General features: G+C 41.2%; 1 protein-coding gene across 5 annotated transcripts in view; it reads right to left on the bottom strand.

Moving 5' to 3' along the window:
• The window catches only part of ARHGEF28 (Rho guanine nucleotide exchange factor 28), a 117,863-nt gene extending 95,230 nt beyond the window's left edge, over positions 1 to 22,633 (bottom strand). For all 5 annotated transcript variants that reach the window (XM_032096682.1, XM_032096684.1, XM_032096683.1 and 2 more), the window contains exons 1-4: positions 22,546 to 22,633; positions 16,598 to 16,693; positions 15,335 to 15,378; positions 1,318 to 1,465 (exon numbers count right to left, since the gene is read on the bottom strand). In XM_032096682.1, the coding sequence (XP_031952573.1) occupies positions 1,318 to 1,465; positions 15,335 to 15,367 (181 nt within the window). In that variant the 5' untranslated portion in view covers positions 15,368 to 15,378; positions 16,598 to 16,693; positions 22,546 to 22,633. The remainder of the gene's footprint in view (positions 1 to 1,317; positions 1,466 to 15,334; positions 15,379 to 16,597; positions 16,694 to 22,545) is intronic.
• Positions 22,634 to 24,563: the final 1,930 nt, after the last annotated feature.

Raw genomic sequence — 24,563 nt, 5'->3', positions numbered from 1 at the left:
TGTATCAACTCTGTAACTTACAGCTGGGACCCTCAAAGTCCAAGGGAGTTTGCCTCTTTAACCTCTTCAGCACTTTGTCTTTCCCTCCTACTCCTTTGACATCTAAGGGAGGGTAGATGTCATACATCTAAAAGAGGTGCAAGCTGTACCTCTCACTGGAGAGTTAACCATGGGGCACAAATTTAAATTTTTCTACATACTCTGAAGAGCTACAAGTACGTGTGCATTCTAGTAACTACAGAAGGAAGGATGTATTTACCACAACAATAGTTGTTTTCAAAGTGCTCTGTATTCCCTTACGTTTAATTTGGCTACCATAAAATAACACTAACATCAGCAGGGATATAGTTTAGCCTCACATTGTATTTTCATCTGTTCAGGGCTTCTGTCATGATTAAGTGTTGCCCGTAGCCTTCTGTTTTGGTTCCTAGCCCAGAAGCAACCATTTAACAGTATCACAGAATATGCTGAGATCTTAAATAAAAAATTAAAACCAACTTGGAACAAACCTAGCATTGCATTTTCTCCAGTTGTAATTCATGACAATCATTTAGCATTTACGGGTTCAAAGGAGCCGCTATCTAACTGCAGTGAACTTTCCCTTTTTATACTCTACCCTTATTTTCAGACTCTAAATCCCCTTTAGAACACAAGAGAAAACAAGGAGATCCTATTGCACAGGTACCTCACGTCTATAGCCTCCTATTCACACAAATGGAAAGGTCACAAAGCTCACAATAAAGGTGACAAGTAGGGTTTATGTTACATCCAAGAGGGAGACAAGCCCAAGGCAGGGAGCCAGCTGGGAGGCAGCACATATGTCCCCCTGTTTGCAGTGACGCACCCTGGAACTGTCTCCCAGACATCTCCATACCATGTGCAGCTCCAGCAGAGCTCCGAGCATCACAAGCAGGAGGGCCTTGCAGGCCAGGCATCAGCTGCACCAAGGGCAGGCTCAAAAAAACCAGGACTTTTGCAGGTGTTAGGTTGACCAGAAGCAAACAGTTGTGGCATAGAATCAACTCACATTAAAAATTATGCCATCCCTGAAGACTGAACTTAATGCACACCCAATGGTACAAGTCAGGTAAAGCTGTCTACATCCAATACTGTGTTGGCACAGATTGCTACAGAAGGCAGGATCACCTACGCTCAGCCAAACTCAGCCTGGAAACTAAAGGCCATCATTTAAATCCCTGCATTTTCTCCATTAGAGAGGACAAACAGTTATACCAAGCTGTCCAGTTATACCCAGCTTTGAAATGGGGCTGGGGTAGAACAAAGAGTGGAAAAATATAAACAGGAATTAAGGCTCACCTGGAACTATGGACTGAAGAGTGTTGTCACTAGCTCGCTCAGCAAACATTATGTGTCTCTTCAGGGACCCATCATAAACAAAGTAAAACTCAGCATCCTCTGGGAGGTAAATGTCTTTGTCAAATTTTGCATGTATAGTCACCTGTCCCTGAAAAAATTAAAGCGCATTCAGAAACATTTAGTAAATTTCCCATCCTCCACAAACCCACTAATGTGTAATTCATGTCCAAGTTTATTATAACCTTTATAACTCTACTATACAGAGATAGTGTGATACAACAAACCTTCAGTTTTCCACTTCCACTTAGAAAATAACAGTTTTTATGCCTGCAAAAGCAAAGCTGATTTTAAAAAGTCTTTTAAACCATATCTTTCAAGCAATTCCTTTCATCCTACCCCACGCAAATGTAACTGACTTTTTATTTAAAATTGATCAGAATAACCTGAACTCAAATAGTTTGCTGTTTACAAAAGCAAGTTCTATTTTAAAAAATAAAAATTCAGAAGTGATTTAAATTATCTTAGACTTAGTTTTCAAAAAGAAGCACCAATGCAATTCTACAAATGGTTTCAAAGAACACTAGTTCCCAGATATCTGTCTATGGGTTTCTTTATAGTAAATAGAAAGCAACCAGCCAAGAAAAACCTGTCATACAATAGCTTCAAAAAAGAACAGGAAAGGGATCTAAGAAGCAGCAAACAATAACAAATGTCTGACAAGTCTGAGGGCGGAAATTTAGATCAAGCTGCATTTCCTTGAGGAGGAGGACAGTGTGCTACACCACAGTTCCTGACTGCCACAGTTGTTCTAAATAAGGCCAAATTGCCCCAACATCTGGCAGAAATGGTGTTTTCTGGAAAACAAGCTATGGAAGAATATCTCAGCCGTATTTCCAAAGATGCCTGCCCTGCTCTATTCAAAACAGTTACCACAGCCCTGACTCCACCAGCTCCATAAACAAGTCCTGTAAAAAACAAAGCACAACACAGTACCAAAGAAAATTCTGTGGCTGAAAACCACACTTATGCCTCTGATTGTCCTTACGCTGTTCATTATATAGCAAACACTTCACTGCAGTGTGACTCTTGCCACTCACAACAACATCACATCTTGGCCTGCCTTCCCCAAGGACATGTTTCTCGTCACTCATAACAATGCAAATCCTGCATTTGTTTTCCTCTTCCATGCAGGCAGATCTAATGAACTGGGGTGAAGAGGCAAAGGCTGGTTTCAAGCACAAAATCTTCCTCAGATAGGACTGTTCCCATAAGGACAGGTGTAAACAACTTTAGGAGCTCAAAATCAAGAGCAAACATGCCCGTCATCCCCAAAAAATGGTAACGCACCTCTTTTTAGTAGCCTGAAGTGTTTTAACTGTGAAGTGTTTTCTCCTATTTCTCTTTGGGTTTTGCACTACTATAACCAGAATGTATTATTACTATTATTATTATTATTATTATTATTATTATTATTATTGCAGTTGCTGTTCTTACTGTCGTTATTAAAGCAATCTTTCTAAAAAAATGTTATTGTAGTTATGAATAACCCTTTTGGTCTGTTGAGTAATAATGTGGACGGCTATTTTGGGGAGATAGGAATAGGGTAAGTCTCTGAAGACCCTCCACAGTCTACTCCAGTGGGTTCTTAGCTGACAGCTGCCTGGTGCACAGGAGCACAGCAGAATTTCTTCCACATGGGCACTTGGAGCCACAACTCCCAAACCATCTCTATGCCCTCTGCACCCCTGAATTAGAGAGAATATACAGCCAGACAGCTTTCATGTTTTCTTTGCTGTAACTACATGAAACAAGGGAGATACTCTGTGGAAACATTTCTCACTTAATTAGATGCTGTTGGGGGGAAAAAAAAAATCAAGCCAAATTGTAGCCATACTGCTGCTTTTTAATAAAGGTTAACTTGGGTTCACTAAGGATAGAGAAACATCTTCAACTAATTACTTCACATAATGTATAGGCACGAGGGAGAATTTCACAAATCCTTGTCTAGAGGGGGAAAAGAGAGTGGAAAGCTCGTGTGTACGTAATAAAAACCAAGTTTTATAGAGCTCACTCTTTACAACACTCCAGAAAATGAAAGTCGTGGTCATTTAAGCAGAGATTTTACAAAAGGAAGGCAAATTGGCAGCTAGCTTGTATCTGGCCAAATAATTAAGTGATTCAATTGGAAAATCTCACATGATCCAAAAAGAGAGTTAAACCCTGTATTACAGCAGATGATTCAGAGATAACACAGAAAGAAATAGTGGAATTATTTTTGATGCTGTATGGTTATCACACCTGGCATCAGAAACAGTTATTTCATGCAAGCTCTTAGCATTTTCTCCAGCACATTCCATCCTGTCTTCAGATGTTCTTGTTTCATGTTGCTCCATTCAAAGATATTTCTTCTTGCTGCTGCTGCTACTAAAACATGTATCAGTTTACTTTCAAATTGTCTCTCTGTGAAGCCAAACATATACCAGGAACTATTTAATCACTTTTTTTTCTACAAACAAAGATCACTTGCAGTCCATCCTACAAAACTCCTACATAGAAAAATACTTTGAGAAAGTATGCAGGTTTTATACCAAATCCCTGCAGAAGCATTTATATCCTGGGTCCCTCAGGCAAGGTCAGTCCAGCCCCAAGAGCAGGCTGCAGCAGGAACTACCTGAACAGATCTTTCCTCCACAGACAAATTAACTCAGAGTCACAGGAAAGAGAGCAATTCCAGCTCCCATCTTACTCCTCCTTTCCTAGCAAGGCACTCATGGAGGAGGGAAGTGGGCTGGATCTTGCAATGAGACACAGTAAAGTAGCTCCACCAAAGAAATGTCTCCCCGCTTCACAAGGCTGTCCCAGACTTTTTTGGAAGATGACACCTCTTATGTAAAAGCACTGCTTCCTGGCAGAGCCAGAGTGCTCAATCTGGGTTTTCAATCAAACCATATTCACTTAACTGTTACAACAATTAAATGGTCTATATAAACAACAGTGAAACACTTTTCCGGGAGTTCAATGAGAAATTCACACGCATTAAAGTCATTTGCACAGCAGCATTCTCACTACATGTGGGAGAAGGGCTTCTCCACTACTTCACAACCCATTCTGCAAGGCATGAGCAAAGCACCTTCTCAAGTCTGCAAAAAAACTGTGGCACTGACTTATTAGTAAAGTGCAAAGAAAATAAAATTATGCTTACCGGCATGTAAAAGTAGGTAATTAAGCCCTAGCTCACGTATCAGTACAAAAGAGCAAAACCAACAGAAAGAGATTACAAAACACACACCACCTGAAATGAGAACACTGTCCTCCTACAAAGTGATGTTTGGTCTGAGTTTGTTCCAGACACTGAAACTGGAAACACATCTCAACTAACATGTTTCTTCTACATTTCTAAAGACAAAATTTAAGCTTATCCTCTAGATACCAAAACCCAAACAAGGTAAGTAACACAGGCGTCTCATATTTGGAAAGGTGGCCAAGTACACTGAATACGAGGCAGCTGTGGGAACATGGATCCAGAAGGGCCAGATTCTTGACAATCCAGTTGCTAGATGTCTTTGACACGATTTTCACAGATTCATTCATTTAACAACAGTTCAACCTCTCTCCCAACTCTTTCATTGCATTAGTAAGATTATCCATATCCTCACAAACTTAGGAAAATATAACAGAGAGTTAAGAGCTTGGTTTCTACGTGTAGGTATGCTTAAGCATGGTTTCAGGGTCCACACGAACCTCAGATTGCCCAGTTCTCACTTAATCAAAGCAAGGGCAAGGATGTGCCACTTCACCATCTCAGCAAATAAACACAGTCCCTGGCCATAGCTGGTTTCTCAGGTAGATGCTGGGGAAGGTCCTTGCCTCAAGCTCACACTGTGTTGATTCTGATGCACTTGTAGTGGAAGGAAATTTTAAAGTCGAAGGGCACTTACTGAGACCAACCAGCCATTATCTTACTTAGGTTTACATCTGCATGGCTACAAAAAGATATTCCGCTCTACAGAGCCACCACAGGAACACATGGAAACTGGAGACCTCTCAAACACCATACAGGCCTGTAACAGCAGAGAACTTCAGGCAGCCACATCAACACCTTTGACTGCAAAAAGATACCAGAAAACTGAAGAAAAAGAACTTGGGAGAAGCCCTCAGCCCATTGCAGCCAAGAGGAGTTCTGACATTGATTTAATGAGAGCCAAGATTGTCACTGTAATCCTTGAAATAAAAACCAGGAAAGCATACAGGGGAATTGAGGAGAAGACACTGCAGTTAAGGGTGACTTAAGAGAGACACAGTCCCAAGTCTGAACACATTAAACCTGTGGCTGAAGAAGTGTTAGTTTTTACCTCTCTGGGATCCATAAAGTAAAGCCTATCTTTTATTACCACAGAAAACACTGTCCTGGCATTGGCACCAGGGAGGAGATTAGCAAGGTTTGTGTTTTTAGCAAGATTTATAGGTCTATGCACTCTTTCAGTGTCACAAAACAGGTTTTTCAGACATACATTTTCCCTTGGTTTGTCTAGGGCACCTGAGAGCCATGTCAGTCTTGCAGCAGCAAGGTCTCCTGAACCCCCTGTCCTGGGTAGGGAGCAGCAAAGGCCAGACTTGGGAGAAGAGCTCCCACCTCCAGACACTCTTCCAACCCTGTTCTGCATCCCAGCAAGGGACTGAGGCAGGCTCTTTGTGAGGACAAGAGGGTAGCAATTGCGGGTAGCAATCCCTCACAGCTGAAACATGGCAGCACCCAGGCAGGCAGGAGGAGCTGAAGGTTTGACCATGGCACTTCCACTGTGCCTCATCCTCAGCCTGCTGCAAGACACTCTATGCCTTAACCAAAAATTAGCCATTAACCTGAACTGAGCTTCTTCCACTTTAAAACCTTTTAGAAACACCATCTTCCTCACCAGGAACTTGCCCCAGCAAAACAGCTGCAAGACAAAAAAATCTTTAGTGGACTTTAGATCCAGGCCACCATGCTGGCTAACACTTAAATTTCAACAGTTGCTCTCTATCCTTGCACACACAGCCTGGATAAATCTACTTTCCCAGCAGCCTTTTACCATAAAAATAACACATTCTAAAGTAAAACACATTCTAAAATTTCTTTACCAAATTATGCATGTAGCATAATAGCTCGAGAAATAATGTTTTATCCAGGGCTTTCAAGGATATCATCTCTAAACGTAACAGGACAAAAAAAGTAACAGCTTAGTAATTACATTCTCTAATAAAAATATTTAAGTCCTGAGGTGAAGCAATGACTTGTTTGTTTCCAAAATGCAATTCCCAACACACTGAAGTAAGTGCAAATCCCCCAGCATTGACAGCAATAATGGGAATATTTTCCTCTATGTCAGCTGCTACTGGCCACTGCAATTTCACATAAATATTTTTTCACTGTTGAGAAGACTCACTTCAGAAAATGTTTGTATTTTACTTGTGCTTGGACAAGAACAGTAGCATAAAGTTTTAATGACCCTTCTGCAACTCAGCTGCAACTGTGAACACTTCTACACAAAAGATGCTAAAATAGCAGTAGGGAAATTCTAAATGAGCACAAATCAATCATATTCAAATCATTAACAACAAGAAAAAAGTTATAAACTGGTCTTTCCAATGTTGTGTGATGTTTTTATACCGTCCACCAGACAGACCTTGTCTACAGATTGCAGTAAATGCAGTTATCGACTTGCTTAAGAAATCATGCACACCAACTGAATTGAATGCAGTGGGATTCAGCACACAACGAAACAGCAACTACATATAGGGAAGGACAGAAGTTACAAACTGAAAAACATAGGAGATAAAAGCTGAACATTTCTAGAACCATTAACTTTCTAACTGTATAGCTAAAAATATCCAAAACAAAAACAGGGTGGCTTTTCCCCCCGTTTAATAACTTAAGGGAAGAAGCAACTGAGTATGGGTTTTTTTTCTATCCAGAGTAACCCCATAAGCATAACTCCGCATACAAACCTGAAGACAAGGTATGTGTTGATAGGGTTATATTTAATATTACATATTGTCCAAAAGCCCACAAATACACTTTTATAAAAATTAAATATGCATGCAGAGTTGCTTCAAGAAGAGCCAGTCCTCTGCTGATTTATACTGCAAAACTTCACCAGCACCTGAGAACCTCACTTATCTGCTCAAGACTGGTCTTCAGCCCCTGAACCTGTGGACTATACACTGCCAACATGTGGGAAACGGACCACAGCAGGTTCTCCAAACCACATCAGCTTTATGCACCAACTACCTGTAGGTACTTGTTAAGCATGTGGCAGGTTTCTCAGAAGTGTAGAGGATGCATTTGCACAGATACCTCCAGGCATAAGTAAGAAGCATCACCCCCACAGGTGCTTAAGGCAATACAGCACACAGAAAGTCTACTGATGAGCAGCTGAGGCAGCTCTCTGTTCTTGTCAAAAAAGTGAGAAAAAAAGTATTCGGTGACCACCAAAATAAAATCTGAAGGATGCCTCTAGCAAGGTCCCAGCACTATCCTGAATAGAAAAGCACTAACAGAGAAATTTCCTAATGAAGACAGACAAGCTTCCGTCTTTTGATGTGAAAAAGCAGGAAGTTCCTCACTTTGGTTTAGATGCAGTGCCTTTTTAAAAGAAAAAAGTAAGTACTGGTAGAAGTACACCACCTTTTTGACTAAGTAGCCCACATAAACTGGAAAAAAATTAAGCACTCTCTTACATCCAAACTGATGACAAAAGTACACTCCAAGCAAAGGATGGAGGAGATCCTCACAAGTTAACTAGCTGACTCCCCTGCCTCACAGCAGGATCAAAGCTGCCCAAGTTTACTCCTCAGAGATGGATTTTCCCCATCCTGTGCGTGAAAACACCACTCACATAGTTCCCTAACACACAGTACTGTGAGCTTCCTCCCACCCAAACAATCCCGTCTGGCCTCTCCCACCTTCCGCACCTGGTACATGCTTTGTGCTTCTTTAACGGCTTAACAAGTCCTTGGCCTTGATAAAGAGAAGAGAGATGAAGGGTGTGGTTTATGTTGTCGGGGTTTAAGAGGAGACCATCCTTTAACCTTGTGGGTTTTCAATCAAGCTTATTGCAATACTCCCCCTTCAGTGACAAACTGAAATACATCTGCTGTATTGGGAGTTTCTGAAGTTGCAGACACTGGCTGTTACCCAAAGCTGATGTCTCAAAATGAGTTATACCTTCTACCTCCTCACTAGCCTCAACATAGGTTCACTCTCTTCAGAGACACAGATAGAAAAAAAACGGTTTTTTGTTGAGAACTGCAAGAGCTGTCTTCAGGAAAAGGAACTAGAATCCAACAGAATTAAAACAAAACAAAACAAAACAACAACCAAAAAAAAAAACCAAACAGGCCTTTAAAATACTTCTCATTTACTGCAAAACTAAATATATTTCCCCTAAAAAGAAGAAAACCAGTAATAGATCATGACATATATATATCTGCAAGTCTCTATGCTACTGTGCACTGTTAAGTTGCCTCTAATATTATCCACTTATAAAGAAACATATATTAGACATATGATGCTTTTCATTCAGTGCACATGCAATATGCTCAGATGCTTTGCAGGTTCTTATTTTCTACAGCATTATCTTACCATAAAAAACTGTTTTCCTCAGTCCAGTTTCTTCTGTTTAACCCTCTTAACCAGCCCTTTGCTCAATTTAAGACACAGCTGGCAGCAACACCACTTCCACGTCACCATAAGCAACATCCAGCCACACTAACCTGACCCATGCCAGACCTGGGAACACAATCTCATTTTTGCTGAATTAGTGAGAGCACATGATACAGAGCTTATGCTGGCTTTGTGCTTTTTATGCCTGGTCTACATCGGCAGCAGTGTGAGAGACAGTCATGGAACTGACAACCCATGCAGAATTAATCTATCAGTGTTTTTAAACAATCTGAACCACAGGAAAAGTCTACAGCAAATCAGCACTTTACATCAAACTGACCCTGTTTTCCTTACCTTGGCACCACCGGTCTTAAAGCTGTGTTTAGCTCATAATCAAACCTAGACAACAGGTAAGGCACAGAAAAATTTTGAGAGTCCCATATGGCAAACTAATAAATAAGTAATTAATAAATAAATAAATAAATGGTGTATCTTTTAAGTCTGGAACCACTGGATAGAACTAAAAATATCTGGAGTGCTTTTAGCAGAAAGGAGAGGGGAGAAGGCAGACGAAAAAGCAAAAAATATTCAAGGCCATTGCCAAAACATGCATTAATGTTCTTTCTGGTCTATCGTTGAAAATATCATTCAGTGTTTTGCTGTCAGTGACAAAACAATTTATGTTCATGCATCAAGTAATAGAGAGGAATTAAAAAGCTTAAGAATGTGCTGTTAACACAGGTCATAAAATTTCTGCAATAAGAAAATTAACATCCCTTCTGGCATGCAACTGCTGACTAAAAGAAAAGGAGTAATCTCTTTCAGTTGACTTGATTTAAAATATACAAACCAGACTAGTTATTATTCTCACGTCCTGTGTAGTATCAGGGCTCTACTGTTGCAGACACTACACAAATACATGTAAGCACAAAGTCCATGCCCAGAAAAATCTTAATTTAAGGACTGAGGGGAAAACAAAGGAAAAATAATATACCACAGGAACAAAAAGCATCTGCCTGGTGATGGACATGCTTTGAAGCACCCATTCTTTGCTTTCGTATCTTTCTAAATTGTTCCCATTCTTTCAGATGTATTTCCTCAGTCTCACTCTGGCAGCAAGTCTGCATCCAGAGGCCAGCCTGTGCACACTCTTTTGTGCACCCCCACGCAGGCTTCCCAAGACAGACCCGACCAGGCTCCCACAGCAGACAACAGCAAAGTACTCCTGACTCCAGCTGGATGAGGCCAACACAGCTCTGTGCATTAGCAAAGGCACGCTGAAAGGCCAACACACATTTACATTTTAAACCACAGTTCTGTTTTGTGTTTTGAAGTCTAAGTAAGGCAGTCATTTCAGCCTCGTTGGTAGGCCCAGAATTACGGCCAGCCCCACTGCAACAGCAAAGAACATGAAAACACAGAATTGCCAAGACAGGCTAGAAATTGTCTTTTTCCACAAAGGGCTGGCTAGAAGACACTGAATACCTGGCAAGAGCAGCAAATACAAAAGCTGTATCCAACCATAGGAACTTATCTCTTTGCACATCAACTGTTAGTACAGTATGGAGGAACTAGGAAAGCAAACAGCTTGGCGAGGGAGAAAATCAGCTACTCACAATCAATACGTAAGTCCTACTGCCACTTCCTACTCAAATCATGCAAAAGCATGCTGGAATCATGCTGGGCACTTTCCACGCCCAGTCCAGGCAAAGACCGTCACTGAGCTTATCCCACGTGTGAGAATCACCAGGCCATCAGACGCTGTGGCTGCAAGCAGCCTGGTGCCACATCCTACTCTCTGCCCTTCCCAACCCAGGCAGAGAAACCCTCCAAAACCTCACTGCAGGAATACTTCCATACATCAGTACTAAGCACCTCTCTCTCCTTGGCACCTATGCTTCACCAAGGAAGCTGTAACAGTGTCAGAAACAAAACTGTCCCCAAGTAAAAACAAACGAGCAGAGACACCTTAAGAGGGAGACATTGTATAACAGAACACAAGAGAAGTTAATTAAGATTAGACCTTGAGGCCTTTTAGCCAGCTCCAGTGGTTGTACATAGGAGCATGCAATACCTTAGAAAAGTGCACTTTGAGAATAGTAAGCACCTTGCAGCACAGGAGCAAGTGGAAGTTTTCTTTTCCGGGAGATCCTGAGTCCCAAAGCTAGGAGCCTGTGTTCCTGCCTCTTCCCAGAGAATTAACATCCAAAAGCCCCTTTGGAAAGACAGACACATAACCTTCAGCACCATCTCCTGCAGAGGTGAGGTCCCTTTGGTGTCTACAAGAAACTGATGGGGATATACTCTGTGGCTCAGCATTTCTTTATTTATCTCTCCAGCTCCCATGGGAAACATTCATAAGGCTCCCAGCAGAGAATAATTTACAAACTTCTGAGAACACTTATTTACTGCTCTTGAGAGCTCACTACCTCCACATTATGTTTGCCCCATGGCAGCAAGGTATTTCTTTGCCAATATCAAAGCTGGTAATCAATAACATTTCTTTAAAACAAACAAAAACCAGTTAGCTACCATTAAATAAGAAGGAATGATTTTCCATGAGGGAGATTTGTTTCTCCACACTAAAACCTGCTTAAAATAGGAGGAACAACTGCCATACATAAATTCTTTAATATCTGAAGGCTGCTTCATCAAATATTTTGCTTTTATCTTCCATCTTTCATGAATAGTCTTTTTTCCATATACAATGAGACCAGTGTCTGCCTGAAGATAGTGAGGTCTTATTCCATATACTGTCTTTAGTACACAATTAAATGAAAAACTCAGCTTGCTGCACTTCTTACAGAAAGAATTGGCTGAATATAATTTAATTTCTATCAGTTTTAAAAAACGCATAATTTAGGAGGGCAAAAGCTACTTACATTCAAGTTCTATATACTTAAATGATGTATTATTAGCATCAAAAGAAGAGATGTCTATGAAATTTCAGTTTATTCTTGGCTAGTCAACCCTGAAAACTAGACTGGCTTATAAAGAGTAGTTTTATAGAGTGGTTAACAGTAATTTGCTGTCTAGAATCCAGAAACAGGCTCCTCAAATTAACTGAGGAGATGTGCTTCAAATACCTGATTTTCTGTTTCATTACCATTTATTTCTTGAATCATGGTATTGATGTGCGCTGTAATTAGATTTTAATGTACTGCTGCCACAAAAACTACATACAGAAGAAGGGTATTAAATAATGCATTTTCAAAATGGGCTAATTACACAGAGTATTTTTAAATGATATTTCACAAAAATTGTATTAAATCAGTGAGGTCCTTGAGCTTTCAGAAAGCATTCCCTCTTATGTAACAAAAAAGAACAGCCATCACCCAGCCAGTAAGATTACACACACTATTCTAGATTTGCCAAGAAATTCAGTACTGCTGAAGTGTGACAGCTTGAAGTAGCAGCGCAGTATGGACACATTCTCCAGCTGTGTTAACAGCTGTTCACATATAGTGAGTCAACAAAGTACCTTGCGTATCATCTTTAAAAATGTGTATTATAAACACAAAACTGCAGTTATTCTCAGATAATCTGACATGAAATACAAGACTCTCAAAACAGGCATTCTTACAAAGAAGAAGAGGGTAAAACCCACTGGATATGGATGCTAAGCATGTTTACATACAGTGTGAAAAGCATTCTAATTTTGGACCCAGCAGATTTCTCCCTCTCTCAATGAACAAAGCCTATGCTTTAAAGGAGGCTGGAAAGAAGGGATTATTTCCTACCTTTTGATCTCTTCCACTTTTCTTGTGGAAAATAATGTGTTAGAACCATATGCTTGACATCTCTGAAGTTGCATGTGAAGAAGAGTGTGCAATTACCATGACATGGTATTCTGCAGTTCCACTGTGGTCCTTTAGAAGGGACTGGAATACATCAGAGAAATACCTAAATTCACTGCAGTGCAAGTATTTGTCATGTCCCCTCAGTTTTCCAGAGAAGTTTTCTCTATCCCTGAGATGCTTATGAGGGATGAAAGCAGTGTTTAACAAAGGAGATGGAACAGCATTTAGACAAGCTCAGCTTGCCAGAGAACTCTTTAATTAAAACTGACTAAGGAACTGAATAATCAGAAAGGGCTATCATGTTTAATTTAAATACTGATTTGATTGTGTTTTCCAACAAAGTCAAGCAAATAAAGCAGAAGCAGTGGGAAGGAGTTTCCAGAACTGATTAAATAATTGGATCTAACTAACAGAAGATATATGCCCTGACTCAAGGATTTTTCAGGATGAACAGAACTCTTCAATCTTCCCAAACAAGCTGAAAAGGCACTCAGATTATGAACAATATTGTGACGGGCAAGATTGTGAAGCTGCAATACTTTCAACTCATTACAATAACTACATCAACCTCAAATGATCAGTACAAGGTCTGCTAAGATTTCTCCAAGTTTCAGATGGGAGTTGAGAGAAAACCTTCAATCTTTCTCACACATATACACAGAAATAAATATAGGAGGCTGTTAAAAAATTACTACAATCCCAGGTTCTGGGAAACTCACCCCAGGTGCTCCCACTGCAAGTCCCTGGTAGCCCATGTTTCTCCACTAACCTCAGGCTTGTTAGGACACTGGGGACCCAGAAGAAAGACACCATCTCCCTCTGCTGCCCCCACAAGAAAATGAGTTGGCAGCAATCCAAACTACTCTCACTGGGCTTCTAGCAAGTTAGGAGCCCCCTCTGGAATTTATCCACCTGGGCTGGTGAGAGGCTGAAGACCACAACTGGAAAATTACCAAAGCACAGGACCACAACCAGCAAAGCTTAGATCTGGTACAGACTCTCACTTGTGGAAAGCTTGAGGTGAATGTTCCCAACTAAAATCACATTCTCTCATCTTTCCCCTGGTGAGTCCCTTGTTCTTAAGAGATGTATCATTTTTAGTCTCCAAATCCAGTTTTAAACCATTCTTTCCACTTTTTACTGGTATAAATAAAAGGTAGGAAAATTCAATCTTCCCACATAATAACTGAATTCTTCTCAGTACTAACCAACTTTTCCCAAAACCATGATGTCACCAAATTTACAAAGATTTCGCAAGCCTACACCTGGTTCATAGGGTTATAATCAAAATATTAAACAGAACTAGATTTAAGTATGACACTTAAGGACTATGACTTGTAGTATCTTTCTCTCTACCCTAACAGCTCTGGCAGTACCCATATATCTTTATCTCTTTATATTAATCTTCCCCTTCTTTTTCTTCCGTAAGAATTTCCTGTGAGACACAATATCAAATGTTTCGTTTTCAACAACTTGGATTGAAACCACTACACTGCCTTTGCAAAGTGGTCAGTTACCTTATGAGAAAATACCAGATCAGTCAGATCAGATATCAGCATGTCCCTGATTACTTTTTCTGTAAAAATTTGTTTTTAAAGCCTTGCATTACACAATAAACATCACATCATTAGGCCTCAAAAATACTTCTCTCCTGATGCCTTTAAAGATACTACATCTAATTTTTGCAAGCCTGAGGTTTTAACTCTCAATGAAGACAAATACAATGAAAACTCACGCTGGTGCATTAACAACCATATATTCCTTCAATACTCCAGGATACAGTTTATTGTATTACTCCATTTCCATCCCCATCTCACAACAATAAGCAGATAATTGGTTTTTTTCCTGCCTTTGTTTCATCTTTTACCACCCTTTTGAAAACCATTCAGTGTCCTCCCATCTTCCCCCAGACACCATCCATGTATCCCTGCTACCCTCATTTCAAAGCAGAACAAGTAAAAAAATAAAATTATGGCTTTTAAATAATAATGACTAGAGTTCCCAAGTTTTAATACTCACATTCACGTCCCCTTGAAGGCACAAAATAAATTAAGTTCATCTAATGTATGTCCTCATTCATGTTACTAACTGTTTTTTAACTTTGAGTTCATCTATTTTAAGCAATTATTTCGGGTTTTGCAGAAAAAAAATCCATTTGATTACAAATTTCAACTTATTTTTTTACATAACACACAATTTCCTGCTTTGTGGAAACTGAGAGAATGGTAGTTTGGAATTTTGTAAGCAAAAAACAACCAAAATTGTGAGAAAGTGGGTGAGTGGTTATCTCTTCACAGGCAGTAACTCTGCTTTTGAAAACTGCAATTGAGAATACTGAAGGAGAACAAAATAGTGATCACAAAGGGGAAATAACTTCAAACTTCTTTCAGAGAGCTGAGTTGCACTTCTGAAAACTATCACCTCCACACATGCCACATCAGACAGCAACATTCAACAGCCTCCAGTCTCAGAAAACCAGAGAATGGCTTTTAGTTTCATTCACCCTGCTTTTGAATGAGCTGTTACCCAGAAGAAAGCAACTCTCCAGGCAGAAGCCTAATGTTGTAGGACTTACATAAAGAGGTACTTCAGAGCAGCTTAACTCCATTGTCACAGCATCTACAAACACAATAAACCAGTGGAATTATTACACACCCATCAGGAGGCATTGATATCATTATGTGTGATTCATGTCTGCAAACTAGGTCAACATCTTCCAGAATTAGGGGGAAAAAAAGGATATTAAGCTTATCAGCTATCCAGTTACCCCAAATATCCCCAGAACGAGAAAACACTGATGTAACGATGCCTACGGAAGGCTGGAGGAGGGATGGCTGGTATTAGTTAACATGCTGCATGCATTTCAGACAATAGAAACAGTAAACAAAACAGGTCAGGTTGAGCCCAGCTGCTGAGACACTCCTAGCTGCAACAAATTAAGTAGTGGGAAATTCAGCATTTATCTCTAGAAGCAAATTTGAACTTGACCTGCATTGTAGCAACTTTTACTCCACACCAATATCCCAAGTGTCTGGTGCTGATTTTTTTTTCAGCAACTTCATAGAAGGTATCCCCAAGGCAGGTTGCTTTAACTGCCATAAACAGCAAACTACTGAGACAAGTCATCATCATAACTAATACAAAGACACTCATCATAGCAACTCTGATTTCTATAATTATATTTCAGATTCACCACACCCTCAAAATTCATAGTCTAAAAGTAGTATTCCTTCCAAAAGAGAAAAGCATACCAGAAGCAACTCCCTATCTTTACAGCAGCAAGGTGGGCTCAACAACTATGCACAAGTCTTCTTCAACTTGCTGAAACAGGCTATTAAAAAAGAGTCTGTCTTAAGAGAGGGCTGTCTCAGCTCAGATGTGGTCTTGTTTATACAAATGGAAGTGTTTCCAAGAACAACACAGTTGTGCAGCTAATTGCATGTTAATGCATAGGTACATCCTTGTAGGAGTCAGATGGTATTTGAGAAGTTCCCTGCCTACAAATGCAGAAATTAAATGCATAGCTTCAATTGAAACCGAAAATGACCCACCCACCATCCCAGCATATACTCCTTTAAAACCACAAATTCGTTAATCCTCATCCCCTGGTGCCCATTGATTCAAGTACATTCAGAAGTTCACACATTCTTGCAGTTCTAAAACAAGGCAAAATCCTTTACAAAATCACTGGTTGCAAAGGTTCAGCCAAAAAAATCCAAACCTCTCATATTGTAAGAAAAATATATCAAAGCAAACACTAATCCAGCCAGCCTAGTCGGCAGTGAGATCCAGACAGAGGGGTTTCTTATTTTCTGTGTAAGAAGGAGGTATCCCCCACCTGACTCCAAGGCATCTCACTTCAGCAAAGCTCTGCAGTTTCCAGCAACAGCATCCTGAACCCAACCTGAAGAGCAGCAGCATGGGAAGCACAGCCCTGTTGGAACAGAAGAAAACAGGGTTACAAGACAAGAAACAGTAACATTAGTTCCACAAGGAGCAGTTTAAGGTAGAGCCTCTCACAAGAGTTAACTTACACAACAGATGACACATATTAATATCGATCCCAGACCTCACAATTACTGCTGCTCCTCTGAAGTGGGCACCACTTCATGGCTGGCTGAAATGAGGGACACATCAGTCAGCCATCTGACACCACTGTTCTATTCCAATGTATAAAACCCCTTCACCTCCAATGGTTCTCAGTCTTTAAAGGAACACAACCAAACTAAACTCCGCCATCTCCACTGCAAGAACACATGAGCACATTCAAATAACTATGCCATGCCAAGAGAATAAGAACTACTCTTGGTTACTTTTGTCAAATGATTGTCATGACCTCCAAAGCCTCAAAAGATATATCTCAACATCCTCCTCCTCTGCAAGGACGAGAAAGGCAGGTATCCAGTCTACTCTACCTTTCTATAGAAAGTGTGAGCAGGAAACCATAACTCAGCTCTTCCTGTGAAGGATAAAAATTGCATCACCAGTACAAGAAACTTGTATTGGCAAATAAAACTCACTGGAGAGATGGTGCCATCCTGGCTTTTGTTCCCTTCACCCTTTGTTTTTGTCACACTGTAGATCCCCTGGGAGCCTGAGCAATCAGAAATAGTAAGTACCTAGCCTAACATGAATCCTGACTGGGTAAATAACCTGAAGATTTAGCTCATCAGAACCAATCAATGTTTTTCTTATAGCACTGACTAGAACCATGCTGAAAGACTATCAGTACTTTCCCTGTGTACTCTCCTGACAAACCAGCTTATAATAGTATTTCCTGGATACAAAGGGGTACCTAATGGTACTCGTTGCTTTCTGCAGAAGAATCAATAAATGTCAACGCATAGCACTAAGCAGCTTCTTTTGCTTTTCTCGCACTCTGAAGAGTCCTGGCTGTTTAGAAAAAAATTTCACATGAATGCTCACATCTTTCCTCTTAAGTCTGGGGCTTACAGTAACTCAGCCTGGCTGCTGGAAGTGGCTGGGAGAGGCAGGAAGAAGAGGATGCACGTAGGGAGGAAATACTCAGCTCTGGCTACAGTGCAGCGCTTGTGCAACCTCCATTTCAGATCGAGGACTGAAAATCACATGCAGCTTACTACTCACCACTCACCTCCTCTGTACAGCAAAGAACTGCCCAGATCCACAAAAAGCAAGGGCCCCCAGCGCACACAAGGTGCCACATAGACAAATCCTCTCCAGCTCTACTCCACACAGCAAGGGGAGGGTCAAGCTCCCAACATCATGAATGCACATAATTTCACAGAGCAACACCTGATCCCTTCCTCTGGCATCTGTGCCTCTGACACAGAAACCAGCACAACAGGCATCTAACACACAAACAGGTCTGGTTTCAGGCATTGCCCGCATTGCCAATGGCAGCAGTAGCAAAATTCATCTACAGACACAAAAAACCCCTTTTCAGCATCCAGTTTAGCAGTTAATTTAATGGAATCATATACTGTGATGTGGTGCAAACTGGAGAGACTTGCAGCAGAGATTTCAGTCAGGCAGAGGTAAATATACAAAAATGAGCAAAAAATCTTGACCATCATTTAGGTCAGTAAACATTTTTTTTAATCTACAATATCCCCTCAAACCTAGTGACAAATGCTATTGCCAGTGCCTAACCAGCTCAAGCTAATAAAAGAAACAGCAACATGCAACTTGGGTTTTATCACAGACGCAAGACATTCCAATGTGTAACTGGAATATAAAATCCTTCACTTAATATTTTATTTAATGGTTGTCAATTACGGGACTGTCAAATATTCCGATTTTTTCAACATTAAAAATTTTAGCATTTTACAGCATGAGTTCCCCAATTATCAGGATATGTTAGAACAACCACAGTAAGAAAATAAACCAATGGAAAATAAAAACATCCATTATTGACTTAACTGCATTTTAAGATGTCAGTTATCAAAGATATTTACTCTGTACACACTAAAGAAATTAGGTAAGGGGAAGCATTCTTTAAGTCTCAGCAGAAAGGCATTTCTACCAGTTAACAAGGTGACCCTCCAGCCAACACTGTGACTATTACTGGCTGCACCTAGCACCTACTGTCTATCATCACCGTTTTCCTAAACACAGAAGGACACTTCCTGATCCTACAGCAACCCAGCTCACAACCGGCAACTTGACTCTCTCCTCTTCCCTGTAAATAAAGCATATTACAGTGGGAGAAAGAGACAGAGAAGGTGAAGACTCTGGCTTTGATGCTGCTCTGTGATCCAGCAGTCACTTCTATGAACTTCACTGAACTCCGTGCTCTGTGGCTGCTCCAACGAGCCTCCATGGCTCATTAAGCTGCGCCAGATCACAGTTCATGCACCAAACTGTGCCTTAAAGAGAGGTGCAAAATGTGAGCAGCGGTATAAAAGATGAATTTCTTACTCCCATGTATCAATTCAAAGGTAACAAAACATGAGGTCTTTGCTCATGTTCTGTTTGTTACATTCTCCCTTCAGATCACACCTCTGTGCCGCAGACCTGCTGTTTCATAAACTGTAAAGCAGCAGACTGTAAAAAATATCATACTATGTAAATAAACCCTCGATGATGCTTCCCAGGTGCCTTGAAATTCAATTTTTCCTTTTTAATTACATTTCTTTTTGGTGATGGTCACATTGAAACTCATGTCTATAGAACACTGAGAATTAGTCTTATTACCACTATATCAAGACAGGCACATTAAATCTCTTATTTGTGATCAGCCAAAACAACAGGAAAGCAAAGGTGCGTCCCACCCAGAAGGCAGGCAGGAATCCCCAGAGCATCATTTGTAATGCTTTAAAACCCAACATATTTGTCTTAGCAAAATGTCTTGTAGAAGTCTAGCAGCACATGCAGATCAAGAGGTGTTCTACTGAGCTCTCTTCTGTGTGTTGACTGTGTAACACTAACTATTACCACCATTTTATTCTTTTTGGCCATGCAAAGACTGCTTGTATTTCTCAGACCTTAATACTCTTCAAAACCAGTGAGATTTCAGTATGGTTCTCACAGACAAGCCAGTGTCCATTAATAACAAACCTCCCTCTATAAAAGCAGAGCAAATGAACTCAACTGTGCTCCTGAATGTACAGATTCCATCTGAGTTACATTATGTTGGTACAGCGAAGGCTTGCTCACAATTTCCCCAGCACCAGGAACTACACTGCACAGCCACCAGGTCAAACATGGTACAGAACATTCTTTTAAGCACAGATCCTTTTCCTAGACCCGACTAAAAGACCCTGAACAAAATAAATGAAAGGGAAAAAAATAGCAAACTGAAAATACATGCATAATAAATACTACATTCCCAAAGTCAGAGATTTAACTTTACAGCCAAGGCTTTTGACATATCTTTCATTTTTTCACTAGGGTCTCCTGAGCATCTAGAACGTGGGGGATAGGGAAAGGACAGAGCAGAACCCTCAGCCTGTAGTTTCAAAAGCACTTGTTTACTGCCTTCTAACAGTACTCAAACTGAGAGGTGAAATAAACCTTTGCCTATCACATTTATCATTAAGCAGTCTGCACTAGTGTTGATTACTTCACCAGACATCAGCTGCTCTTGAAGCAAGTGAACAGAAGAAATGCAGCTAACCGCCTTTTAAACTACCACTCTTTTCAACAATCTGGGATAATTATTCCTAAAAAAATCACCCCATTCAGGGCGACTGAAATATCAAAATATATCCAAATTAATTTGTTAAAGGCACAGCCATTTTATGATCCTTAGAACGGAATTTAACAGTCTCAAAAAAAGGATCATACTTCTTAACCTTTTAAGAATAGTCTTGGGTTTTAAAACACAGAAAAAACTCCTCTTCTGACAGATGCCTGTTCTGACAGAAGTCTGCTCTTGGGGTTGGCGAAATACATTCTTTACATCTTCCTGTATTAACATTCTTAATGCAGCATTTTCATTTCAACTAAAAATAAAATGGGTCTCTAGAGTTTAGAAACCTTAAAAATGTGAAACGTGGGTTATACATTACAAGACAAAAATAAAACCAAATGTATTACTACAGTTACTGAAACAAAACATGATTGATAACGTCGTGGGACACCTGTCTTACCTCACTTACTCCTTTTAACACCCATTCTGACAGACAGTAGTTTTCTAATTGTGAAACTAGAAATAATTAGAATAATTGGTAGTAAATACTTTTAGCATTTACTACTCCCTAGTTTGGGCACTGTGAAGCCATGGGACCAGAGCAGCAGAAACTCTTTAAAAGTCCACGCAGCACAGTTGTACAGTTTACTGACAAGGTGGCAAAGAAATGGACCAGAAACTTTTGGTTCTACAAATGCATTCAAATGCAGGCTCCAGTGCTATCTGTGACACTTCATCATCCCTCAGGTTTGGCCATCCACCAAACTGCTGTAACTTACAAAGCAAGGGGATATTCTGCGTGTTTAACAACACTTTTGTAACTGGTATTCCACTTTCATGAACAGCTAGAACTGTGCAACAAACTCTGCACTAAGAGCCAGAAAAAAATTTTTGATACCAGAAGTCATTAAACGTAATTCTGATTATCAAAGTAGCAGCTTCCATTGAGAAGGGCAACTATTCCACCTTATAACCCTCTTTTAACTATTAATGTAGTTTGGCCATAACTGCTTGTCTTAATGAAGATAAGCCTGAAAGACACAACTCAACTAATTGGTAGGAAAACCTGTAAGTTTTTGAAAATTTTGTAAAACATTGGAATAAATGTCTAATTTGCAGGTTTGCGAGAAGGCCAGATGAGTTGCCTGGTACACTATTACCAAGATACACCAACACAACCATTTTCTTTATTTCAGTCAATATTCAAACACCATTGTGGAAAAATAAAAGCAATTAAATAGTCTAGTATTTCCACCAGATTTTGTCCTGTCAATTTTTCATACCAATTTCACAGAATACAGTTCAATTTTTACTTACGTGGAAAAATCCCTCTAAGTAAAATGCCCCCTGAAATCCTATTTCCACAATGTGCAGTAAAGAGCAAATTACTTCTGTAAAATAAAATACCTGTTATGTTTTCATCACATCTGTGTGCCTTAAAAGATTTATGAGAAGAACTACACTCATTTTTGTACAGGATCAGATACAGAGGCAGGAGTTAAGCCCATAAAAATGAAGAAGGGTTTTAGAGCCTGGCACATTTCTAAGCTGCGCACAGCAGTGCCCCAAGAAAACACTACCAAGAACTGCTTTGAAAGTTATTTCTCAGAATTTTACCATTAGAAAAGTTTTCATTTCCTTTACAATTTTGGCTATTCAAAAAGTGAAGAGTAACTAAGTTTAAAACTTCTTTTGTTCTGGATGAGAAAGGCAAGCAACTTTATGATCAAGGCCAAATACCTCATGCACATTGGGGCAAGAACTGGAAAAAAAAAAAAAAAGAGTAGCTTCTATGGCAAAATAATGAATTAAAAAAACAAAAAAAAACCCAAAAAAACCCAACAACATATATTTAAAAACAACAACAACAAAACCACAACAAAGCCCTTCTCAAATCCCACTCTGCCTTTTGGTGCTTTGGAAGGCGAATGACAGCGCACGCAAAGGCTTTGCCCGGACACCAGCGGAACCCGCCCGGGGGCACCGCACACAGCGGCCACAGGACGCCGTGCCAGCCGCCGGAACAACGCCGCAGCTCCTCGGAGCTCGACGTTGCGCCCCGGCGAAGGCTCGGGACAATCCACCGCTCCCCGCCCGAGCGCCCGCGGGCCGGGGCTGCGGGGCAGCAGGTGCCGCGGACCGGCCTCGCTCTCCGTGGACAGCGGCCGCCTTACCTACGCCTAGCGTTCCGGGCCGGGCTCCGCCGCCGCCGGCCAGAGAGGGACGGAGGCAGGGAGGGAGGGACGGAGGCGGTGCTGCCGAGCCGCCCGCGGGAGCGCTGCGGGACGCGCCCGGCCCGGCGGATGCGCCGCCCCCGCCCCGGCAGCCCGCGGGAAGAGGGAACAAAGGTGCTTTGTGACAGCCCCGGGCGCTGGGAGGCTCCTGGGGAGCAGACCTTGAGGCAGTCGCCCCAGCTCCCCGCCACCAGCTCGACGGGACAGGGAAAGTGCGGCGAGAGCCCCGCGGGGACTCGTGCGCGGCCCCGCCGCCCTCGGCGCCTCGGGAGGGGAGCGCTGCCCTCTCCCGGCGGAGCGCAGGATGCGCGCCCGCGGCGGGGCCGGGCCGGGGCAGCCTCGCGTTCTCGCACGGCGGCTGGAGGGCTCCGCTCCGCTCGCCGCGCCCCCGCAGTCACCAGCCCTGCGCTGGGAGCTGGCCACTCAAGGCTCTGGTTGATCAGCCTGCTGCCCGGCCCTTCCACGCGTGTTTCGTGTTGCACAGTCCATCGATCCCACCACAAACCACACCACATCTTAGCTTCTCAGCTGCCACGTATACATAATACGTAATTTAAGCTGTTCTTAAAATCATCTTATGTTGATTCCCTAAGACTTCTCTGACAACCTGCTTCTCTGGTTAAGACAGGGAAGCACTGAAGATGTGGGATTATGAGTACCAGACTGCGAGTAGAGACTTAGCAAGTTTCCTCTCGCTGCACTGTAAATTAATTCATGACCTGTCTGCTGTAGATGGACAGCATACTCTCTTTGTACCAGCAGCGTTAGATTAATATTAAGCATATTAGACTGCTGTAACAGAGCAAAAGTCGAGAAGATAGCTCCCTGTGAGAGACGAAATAGGATTTTACTTCAGCCCAAAAGAACTAGAGGTAAAAGAAGGAAAAGAGGAAAAGTGTTAGTTCTGTTTCCTACTTATTGTTACCTACGGTTTATATATGGTTTGTTTGATCTGTTCATTGCACCTGTTAAGTGTTGTTGGGAACCAATAAAGAAGCAATGTTGAAGACATAACCAAAAAAGAAGAAAGATGAGAGGGGAGAGGAAAGAAGCGTAGGCGGTGGGGAGAGTACACAGTACGGTGAGGAGAGTTCCTCAGTACACAACCAATGGAAAAGGGGACAGGGACCCCTCCCCTCGGCCGCAAAAGGGTATAAAAAGGTTGCCATTGAAGTGAAGTGTGTGTGTTTTCTGTCACCTGTCAGAGGAGGGGAACACACCTGACTCAGCTGACTTGTTGATATGAATAGGTTTTTTGCTTTGAAGACATTGTCCCCTCTCAATTCTATGGAAAAGTGAGTTACTTCTCAATTCCCTGAAGGAGAGAAAAAGGCCAGTAAAACACCGTTATCACCCCGTGTGTTTCAGCAAGAATTTCATAGCTTTATATACATGTGCATTCACTTCTAAAATATGAAACTTTTTATTGTTTTTGCTTTGGGTGGTTGATCATATTAAAAAAACATCTGTGCAAGGAAGGAGGGACTAGTCAGAACAAGTCCACAACTCCAAAATTACAGAGATAACCTGCTGGTTATGGTGTGATCAGGACTTAGGAAAGTTAAATCTACCAGAAAGAAAAGAGATAGAGATTGATGGGGTGCAGTCAGGTTACGGATGACTTGAAACCATCTTATAGCACCTTTCCTCTGCATCCAGCCCCAGGATACTTTATTGGAAGCATACATAAGGATTGCTTTACTTCACTTGCTATATTCATTCATCACTGACTATAGCAAGCCAGCCACTTGCATGTTATCCTAGAAAAGAATACAAGCATAGGTGCATCTGCAGCAGCTGTAGATTTAAGATGTCAATGCCAAATTTTGACAATTGAAAAAGATACAAAAATTACTACCTAACGGTTAATTTACATAGTTTCCAATGTAATAATGTAATAGAATTATAAGATACTGTCAGGCCTCAGTTCCAGAGGAGACCACCTCCTGCATTTCTAT

This window comes from Corvus moneduloides, chromosome Z, assembly GCF_009650955.1.
Source record: "Corvus moneduloides isolate bCorMon1 chromosome Z, bCorMon1.pri, whole genome shotgun sequence".
Lineage (NCBI taxonomy): Eukaryota > Metazoa > Chordata > Aves > Passeriformes > Corvidae > Corvus > Corvus moneduloides.
The sequence above is the reverse complement of the archived record's forward strand: the minus strand, read 5'-3'. Positions and strand labels throughout refer to the sequence as shown.